General features: G+C 40.0%; 1 protein-coding gene across 17 annotated transcripts in view; it reads left to right on the forward strand.

Annotated features, from left to right (window-relative positions):
- The window catches only part of adgrl2a (adhesion G protein-coupled receptor L2a), a 96,187-nt gene extending 86,919 nt beyond the window's left edge, over positions 1–9,268 (forward strand). For 2 of the 17 annotated variants that reach the window (XM_086225393.1, XM_086225391.1), the window contains 7 exons: positions 42–68; positions 742–910; positions 1,016–1,144; positions 2,177–2,273; positions 3,986–4,114; positions 4,773–4,790; positions 6,599–9,267. In XM_086225393.1, the coding sequence (XP_086081519.1) occupies positions 42–68; positions 742–910; positions 1,016–1,144; positions 2,177–2,273; positions 3,986–4,114; positions 4,773–4,790; positions 6,599–7,449 (1,420 nt within the window). In that variant the 3' untranslated portion in view covers positions 7,450–9,267. Of the gene's footprint in view, positions 1–41; positions 69–741; positions 911–1,015; positions 1,145–2,176; positions 2,274–3,985; positions 4,115–4,772; positions 4,825–5,944; positions 5,998–6,598 lie in introns of all 17 variants that reach the window. The other 15 variants (XM_086225392.1, XM_086225406.1, XM_086225395.1 and 12 more) reach the window with 12 other exon arrangements.
- Positions 9,269–9,831: the final 563 nt, after the last annotated feature.

Here is a 9,831-nt window from a genome sequence, read left to right on the forward strand (position 1 = left end):
TCTAACTGTGTTTCTCTCTTCCTGCTTATCATGCTTTCTAGCTATGAAGATAATAAACGGTTTATCAAGTAAGGACACATTGCCCAGAATTCTACAGCTTCTGTAGTTGATTCTCCTTGTTTTTCTTTCCCTCTCTCCGCCTGTCTGTCTGTCTGTCTGTCTGTCTTTTTAGCCGGGTCATCCTCTCCCAAAACTGCAGCCTCAAAGCTACTCATCCACTGTCCGTGTGACTGCTCACTGACACCATGTCCATCATTTTGAAATCCATTGTTGTTGTTGTATGTTTGAGTGTTGAACTGTGACCGCTTTCAGTGTCTGAAGGCTCCACAGGACCTTCACACACGAGGGGGCAAAGCCGTTTTCTTTTCTTTTTCCTTGATCTTTTTCCACTACTTCTGATATCACTAGATGTTTAGAGATAAACATTTTAGTGTACTGTTTTCCCTGATAATCAAATAATGCACAGGGATTATTTATTAACTATTACAGTGGATGTGGTGGTGTTCTCCATCTGTTTGTAGGGTAGGAGTTGCATCCAACTTTGGTCCAAGAGTGTTTGTGTGTGAATGTGTATTGAATTCTTCAGATGGTATAAAAGTGTTGTCATTTTGTTGTATTCTTCTCACCTCGTTTCCAGCATTTCTTCTAGAGTTGCACAGATTTGCTCGTCCCGTTAGTTTCTTTTCTCAAACTGATGGAACATTCTAATGCTGGATTTGTCTTCCTGCTTGTCTCCATCAGGTCCTGGGTCATGGGTGCCTTCGCTCTGCTGTTCCTGCTGGGTCTGACGTGGTCCTTCGGTCTCTTCTTCATCAACGAAGCCTCGATTGTCATGGCGTACCTCTTCACCATATTCAACACCTTCCAAGGAATGTTTATCTTCATCTTCCATTGCCTTCTCCAGAAAAAAGTAAGTTTTCTTTTCATCCACCAAACACACAAAGCCCAGCTGGCTTGAAGATGGATATTAAATCAACTTTGTGTGTGTAAACATTTGTCTGTTTTGCTCACACAGGTCCGAAAAGAGTACAGCAAGTGCTTCCGGCACACGTACTGCTGCGGGGGGCTGCCCACTGAGAGCTCACACGGTTCTGCAAAGACTTCCACCACACGCACGAGCGCGCGCTACTCCTCTGGTACACAGGTAGATCCACAACTTTATACAGTCAACTATCCTCCAAGGCCCTGGTTCAGACCTGGTATTAGCTTGCATCCCGAGAGATCCGGCTGGATTATTTATTTAAGTTGATTGCAATGAGCGAGAGGGAGACGATCGGCTGCTTGCTAAGCTTGATTGTCTTTTAAAAAAAGAGGGAGTGGCGTAACAAAAAGCAGCAACAGACCACTTGACCCTCGACGTGATGCCTGAATGTTTTTCTTGTGCAGAGATATGAAAGAAAAAGAGAAAACAAGATTTTTTTCTTCACTTTTATTTTTTTTTTTGAAACAGAGCAATCTGCCAAAGAGGATTTCTTTGGGGTTTTTTTTTTGGAAATTATTGGAACTGCAAGAAAATAAAATGCACAAATACACAGAAGTGCATTACTTTCAAATGGAGAAAAAAAAGTTTGTTATAGTTTGTTTTGTTTCTTGCATTTTTTATTTTTGCATCCGGATGTGGTCTTAGTTATCAGACCACTCAGGTCTGAACAGGGTCTTAGAGTAGCCGTGAAAAAAGAAAGAGGAAAAAAAACCCACAACAGTTCCTATACAACAAAAACATTTTACATGAAACATCTTCCGTGCTGCATGAATAACTTTCTTCTGCTCTGCCCCCCTTTAGCACACGCTTTTATCTTTCTTCTCACTAACGTCACATGCATGGGAAATCGCACCCGTATCGCAAGAAGATTTTACTGAGGAGAAAACCAAAATTACAACAACAACAACAACAACAAAAAAAAAACATATATTCCTTTAATGCGTAGTTAATGTAAATTATAAGACAATTCCCCCAGATGGACTGTAAATTGTCCAACACATCGAGAGATTAATAACGCAGAAGATAATTTAAATTAGTGCAGACATTAGGCATGATCATGAATATTTCCACTGCCTCGCTAAAAATTTATAAGATGTGTGAGGAGTGATTTAAAGAGAAGATAAATGAAAGTTGATCTCAGAGGTGAGCGGGCTTATTTAAAGTCCTAATGACTGTCCCTTGTTGACCTGACAGAGTCGTATCAGGAGAATGTGGAATGACACCGTAAGAAAGCAATCTGAGTCCTCCTTTATCTCAGGTGACATCAACAGCACCTCCACCCTTAACCAAGGTCAGTTCACACCTCATTTCTCTCAACATGCACACCTATGCACTCATTTCATCACCCGGCTAAAAATACCTCCTCCCAATGATCTCACACCAGCATGGAGGATGATACCCTGGTAATCGTAATAAATATCTTCAGCTGGAAAAGGCAGAGCAGTACGTTGGATAAAGGAAGGGGGGAAAAAAATGAAGGCCTTTAGTCTAGTCTCCCTGTTATGCCAGCAAGGATTACAAACATCCGTCCTCAAATACTCTGTGCGCTGTCACTCTGAGCAGTAACGTCAATCTCAAATTGGGGCACTGCTGGATCATTTGGGGGTTGTTTTTTTTTTTTTGTGGTTGTTTTATCAAAGTGCTGGCTGTCCGAATGACACAAACACCCATGAAGTATCTAAAAAAAAAAAAATTTAATAAAAAGAGAGACAAAAAGTTTTATTTTCAGTAAAGCTTTGCGAGCAGAGAGAGTCCATTTGTTACCTGGTATTAAAGGTGACCTCTGTTACTTTCAAGAGGGATTTATGAGGGAGAAGGGAGAAAAAAAAACTGTCATTTATTATTTAGCTTGAGCACAGATATGATGATGAGAGGATGATGTTCAACTCTAGCTGACCTAGAGTGCTTAGTGTGTTGTTGGGCTTTCTGCTGCTTCTGAAATGGCTTTCCAAGCATGTGAGGGAAAAGAGGGTTTACTGTATACTGAAGAAGTTTAACTTACCCCTCCTCCCTCTCTCTCTCTCTCTTTCTCTCCCTTCTTCCGAGTCCTGTCACTTCTCCTCTCTTCCTTCCTTCCTTTTGTGTTTCCCACAAGGTAAACCATTACACCTTGGGCTCCGAAACACATTTGGACTCTCTGATAAATCAGTAGCAATGTGGAAGTAGGGCTTTTTTCCCTACAGTCCCCTTTCCTGGAGATGTTAATGTAAAGGTTGGATATTGATCACTCCGGGGTGTAGAAGCCTAGTTACCCTAGAGAGCCGGTGCACTAAACGAGGGCTCTATCTCCTGAAAGCACTTCCCTGTCATTAAAAACATCGCTGGAGACATACCAACTTGACAGATGGCATTTAACACAGGTGATTAATGGCATCGGAAATGCCTCAGATCCTTAAAACACATTGAAAGCAGGTAAAAAAAAAAAGAAGCAATAGAAAGATGGGGTTTGGATGAAAATGGCCAATTTTCAGTCTAAATGATTATTATCAAAACTTGGAAGGATTGTACTCTGTGTTACAGGAGAGATTTTCTATTTGGATCCGTTTCAGACATTCAAGCCTTCACAAAAATGTAGGTTGCTATTTTTTTTCTTGGAAAAAAAAAAAGAGATGTTTGTTCAGAAAAATAATAATAAATTGTGACCTATGATGACGAGAAGTACTAATGAGGTTTGAAGATTAAAAAAACACGCACAACGAGTAAAGTTGAAAGTTGGAAAAAAAAAAAAGGGGAAAAAACTGCGAATGCGAGCAAAGCCAGCAAAAAAGTATTTTTGGCTCTTGCAGGAGGAGTAGCTGGATGCTTGCATCTCCCTGGTTGCTTCGCAAACTTTCTTTTTGCAAATAAACGTTCCAGTTTCAAATTTTGGCTGGTGCACCACATGCCTCAAAACATAAACTTTCTGAAAATGTCCTTCATTTATTCTTTTTTTTTTTTCTTGACACTTACTGTCTGCTGAGCGCTCCAAACTTATATTCTTCTCTTCTGTCTTTGCCACTCCAGGAATGACTGGGAATTATCTACTAACAAATCCTCTTCTTCGACCACAAGGCACTAACAACCCTTATAACACCTTACTGGCCGAGACAGTTGTATGTAACACCCCCACGGCTCCAGTGTTTAACTCTCCAGGTGTGCTTACTTAATTCTTTCACCTCCTTTCAGGCTTTTTCTCCTTTATTGCCTCATTTCGTTCTCTGCTTCGTCAGTCGAGTGTGCGTCAGGCCAAATGAAAGTCAGGATTGTTCTGCGGTATCACATTTCCTTCTGAATCATTGTCTCTCAAACCTGTCATACAGTCCACATCGTGTCTGTGTGTGTGTATAAATTTGCACATTTTCAGGTAGGGCAGAGATTTTTCTGATTTGTCCTGATTTTCTTTCCCAAATTCTGGATGGGATGAAATGGTTTCGACGGGAATGAGATACTTGATGAGATCGTGAAACAGCGACTTAGACACGAGGTTAATCGCAATTATAGATTGTCAGGTGATCTGTGATTGTTGTTCGAAAGAGAACATTTATTTTACCTCATGCAGATGCGCCTAATGCAATTTGTGCATCAGATTATCGACGTACAGATACGCAAAGATAGATATTGGAACATTTTAAATTTAGATTTAAAATATTTCTCAACTAATTTTGAAATATCACTATGTAGACTGCATGACATTCAGGCGTCGATCCGGCAGTGAATACAGTACTGTGATGATGTGTTCTCTTCTATATCATGGAACTAAAATAGCATCTTTTGTCATGTTTTGTGCTTTTCCCTTTCTGCTTTCCTCTAGTGACCTACAGAGAGACAAGTATGGGAGTAAAACTTAACTTTGCCTATCAAATGTAAATTTTTTTCAGCATGCTTATTAAAAAAAAAACAAACCCAAAAACCCCTGGCACAGTCACTGGTTACTTTTTTAGGCCATTAACACACACTCAGTGAGCAAGTGGTTCACAAAATGATCAACCTAAATTTTAAATCCTATTTATTTGGTCATCAATTTAACTGACCAAAAATGTTCTGCTTTTTTTCTTTTCTTCTGGCAAAAAAAAAAAAAAAAAAAAAAAAGAATAAGCATTGACGATCATTTTTTCGTATATATTATTTTCTTTCTTTTTCTTTTTTTCTCTTCTGATCTCCCAAAAATTTCTGTCCTGCTCTGGCATTCAGCAGTCTCAGTGTCCAGTCGTCTTCCCCTCACACCTTCCCAGACAACATCACTGTCTGAACACTAAATTGCCTCCTCCAAGGCGTAAACACATGGATGTCATGGCAGCAGCTGTTTAATTTTCCCGTAATCTCTTTCTCTGTCTGGTAATTTCTTTCCCCATAAGCGGTGTAAAATCTTTCCCATGATCACATACACCCCCCCCCCCTTTTTTTTTTAGACGAAGACAAACTTTGCAGTAAAACATCCCCATTAATCTAAACTTCTACATCTGTTGTTCTACAAGGAGGTATGTTAGCCATGGCCCGGCACATATTTCCTTTATCTCCTCTCTCAATCATGGAATAAATAATATTTATCCTTTACTCGCTGCTTGCCATGACCTCCGTGCTTTGAGAAATTCCTAACATGACTGCGTCTGACCTCTGCAGTTGCTGTGTTATTCCTGAGCTGTTCTGCTAGTGACCGGAGTCTCACTGGGAACTGTCACTGTGACGAATGCCAAATGCTGGGCTGTGGGCAAACTGACCTTTGCCAGTTTTGGGTACACAAGCTGCCAACTAATAGACAGGAAGTGTACCAACACCAAAAAAAAATATATATATACATATAAAAATATATATCTGCCAGCTTTTACATGATAAAAAAATCTAAGCTATTAAATGCATGTTTATTTAATTTGCTGAACCCTTGCTCTTGCTAAGTTGGAGACTTTTATTTTATGTTTTGTTGTTCTTTTGAGTGATTCTTCCTCATGTTACAATAAAATCATTTTACTTTCTTTTGTACATCAGCTGCTCTTAGACCAGATAGCCTGAGCAGACAGACATGATGTGAGTTGTCTAAAGTGAGTCTTTTCACCCTGCTGTGTGTGGTGATGGTGGAGTGCTGCTTGTGGGCTCCCCTTGTAGTGAGAACAAAGATGGCTGTCCCATGTTTATACATGACTACTTTTCCCTTTATGTCAATGTCATTTTTTCCCATCTCTGCCCTTTTATTTCCCTTTGGCACTTCCAACCTATTAGTTGCTAGAAAACCTGTAAGTGTTGTAGCTTGCCCGTTTGTGGCTTCATAATTGTGAACATCTACTCTGCCCTATGTGTTGTGATGGTGATTACTTGTTTGTTCTCTTAATGTTGTTTGGGATCTTTTTCATTGCTTTGTCACTTTTGTGGCAGATTAAAATGCACAAGGCTCTGCTTACTTTAAAGAAATTACTTATGAAGGAAAATCATAATGTTAAAAAAACAAAATGATTTTGCATTAATGCATGTCTACATTTTGTATGTGAAGGATTGTGCCTAACTAACAGATTTACGGCATGGCTTAATTTGACTTGAATTATTTTATCTGCAAATCTGCATCCTAAACAGCATTAAACCTGACATCTACAGTGGTTATTGGTGGTGACTGATGAAAAATGCCCTCACCCTCTCTTCTCTTTCCAGGGCACTCACTGAACAATGCGGTGAGGGATACAAGTGCAATGGATACTCTACCGCTAAATGGTAACTTTAACAATAGCTACTCGCTGCGCAATGCGGACTTTGGCGACAGTGTGCAGGTAGTAGACTGCGGCCTCAGTCTGGACGATGCTGCCTTCGAGAAAATGATCATCTCCGAGCTAGTACACAACAACCTGCGTGCCTGTAACAAAAGCCACCAACAGCAACAGCAGCAGCACCCCAGTTTACATCATCAGCCCCACCACCAGCAGCCGCTGCAGTACCACCATCATCACCATCACGCGGAGCGGGCTCCGCCTAAGGTGACGGTGGTAGGTGGCAGCAGCAGTGAAGATGACGCCATCGTAGCTGATGCTTCGTCTTTGGTGCACATGGGTGACGCGGTGGGCCTCGGGCTGCATCATCAGCAGGAGCTGGAGGCGCCACTCATCCCCCAGCGGACTCACTCGCTTCTGTACGCACCTGAGAAGAAGGTGAGGACCGATGGGGGAGTTGACACCTTTGTCGGCCAGCTGACACCCACCAACCCTGAGGATAGCCTGCAGTCCCCAAACAGAGACTCCTTGTACACTAGTATGCCTAATTTGAGGGACTCTCCATACCCTGAGAGCAGCCCTGATGTGGTGGAGGACTTGTCCCCCTCCAAGAGGAGTGAGAATGAGGATGTTTATTATAAGAGCATGCCTAACCTAGGAGCTGGCCACCAGCTTCAAGCCTATTACCAGATAGGCCGAGGGAATAGTGATGGTTACATTATTCCTATTACAAAAGAGGGCTGCATCCCTGAAGACAGTGTACGGGAAGGACAGATGCAGCTAGTGACAAGCCTTTAAATGTATTTAAATAATCCCCAAATCTCTTCCGGAACATTTGCATCGCTGACCTCTTGGAGGACACGCTAGTGACGGGAAGTCTTTGTTTTATTTTTTAAAAAAAGACCCACGAAGTCATACACACTTGTCATTTACAAGCCCCCCCCCCCCCCCCCAAGCCCACCTACATTGCCATTGCCGCTTCCCAGACATGCCACTCTTCCTACCTTTTCTGCAGACCAACAGACTCGGTGCACAGTAATGGCTGTGCAATGTTTTAATGAGACTGTACATAAAATGGAGAGTCAAATTTCAATTTTTAGAGGAAAGTCAACTATGTATTTAAATGTGCTGCTGCTGTTGAATAATGGAGAAAAATTTAAGGTACAAAAACAAAAATATAAAAGACCAAAAAAAAAAATTAAAGTGAAATAAACAGTACTGTCTACATCAGATCAGCAATTTCCCGGTCAAAAGGTTGTACATACACTCCCCAACTTCCTTGTTGAAACCTGTGTTTTGTTTTGTTTTTTTTTGTGAACAAAACGACACCCCTGGACCAGGACATGGACTCTGTTTGTAAAATGTTCCTGTGCAGACTGTTTCAAAAGGAATATAAGGTCCTGGTCGCTGTCCATCACCATGAAGTTCGGATTGTATAACCACTAGCAATCAAGCCCCTAGCCTTATATTTTCTCAACTGTACATTGAACTGTTGTCAAGGAAAAATGGCTAAAATATATATTTTGTTGTATTGCTAGTGTAAAATAAAAAAAAAATCATGGGAAACAGTAAATATGAAGAAACCTTTTAATTGCAAAATTTAACGTTTTGAGAGACTATTGTCTAGACGTTACACCTAATGTTATACAGTGTGTTTATGGTTCCAACACTTCATTCATGGTAGTATGTTTGAATGTAACGGCTTATGAAATGAAAGGAGGATTGAGCAAACTACAAAGATGCATTATCACCTTTCCCACTTGTGAACAGTGTTTTTACCTAATGAGTTCCGTTGGTATCGCCCGTTGAAATATGTTCTTTTTATTTTGCTAGAGAGGGAATTACTTTCAAACAGTGATGGGCAAATGAAATTAAACCAACTTTTGACAATAAAGTTTCTATCATAAAATGTAGTTCTTCCACCTGGGTTTGGACATTTTATTTATTAAAATCTTTCCAAAAAATAAACTGGAAATATGTAAATATTTTCCAGCACTGGTTATACATGCTGTACTGTAGCTCATGATTTAATGTAAACATGTCACAATGGGGCTCATCACTTAAGACTGATGTAAAATTCAACACTTGTTTAACAAATAAAATAAATGTGAGATTTTTTGTCAAATGCCAGTTGCTTTTTAATGGTTTGTGCTTTTGGTACTATTTCAGAACACAGTTGGAATTATTTTGCTATGGACAACAAAAAAAAAAAAAAAAAAAAACAGACAAAAAAAAAACAAACACTTTTGACTCAGGTTGTAAGTAAGTCCCGTGCACCTTGAAAGGTAATTTGGTGAATTTGTTACTATAGGGGATTTATTTGCTTTTTTTTTCTGCTTTTGCTTTTATCACTGCAGAGTAGAAAGAGCCCATTTCACCGTATATGTTAGAGAAGCCAAATCTTTCCATGTGATTCAAAGATGAGAAACTCAGGTAGGAAAACTGCATTGTAAATGTTCCTCTGTGTGGTTGTAACACTAATAAAGGTTCAAAAATGACACTGATTTACAGTATTGTCCACTTTAGTACATTATTGAATGAACACCATAGTTTTGGTACCATTAAAAGAACTTGGCACTACAGGAATATTGTAAGATGTTGGCATTAATACTGTGCGGGAGTGGAAATATGTCCATGGACCTAACAAGTGGTCAATGTTACACTTGGCTGCAGTTGTAGAAATATATTATGCATGATATGTCAGACTAAGACACATATTTGCTCTAATTAATGTCTGCTGCTCCCGCTGCTGCTGCTCAAACCCACAGTTCCTGTACAGTTCATACCTCAGGTATTGCTAATAAGAAGCATTTTAATACAAAATCATTTGAGACAGAGTGACAGCTCTCAGCAGGGAAGCCATTTGGCATTGAAGGAAATGACTCAGAACTTTGCAAAATGCATTCTATGTCAGAGCTGGTGCAGGAAACATAATTTTTTGTGTGGGCTGCTTTTTGTTTTGACTTTATCTCCAATTATGTGACATTTTTGTAACAACTGAAGCAACCGGCTGAGGATTAAGCTGCAAAATTAGGAGACAGAATCTCAATGAGGCTTTATTTGCAAGATACGTTACACAGGTAGACAATCTGGTGAGTATCAGACAAATCTGTCAAAAAAACAGGAATGCAGTTATTGTTTAGGAAGGTTTCTAACTGAGTGAAATGATCCGGAAGTATC

This window comes from Aulostomus chinensis, chromosome 14, assembly GCF_037954235.1.
Source record: "Aulostomus chinensis isolate RoL2024-O1b breed Wild chromosome 14, RoL_Achi_v1.0, whole genome shotgun sequence".
Classification (NCBI taxonomy): domain Eukaryota; kingdom Metazoa; phylum Chordata; class Actinopteri; order Syngnathiformes; family Aulostomidae; genus Aulostomus; species Aulostomus chinensis.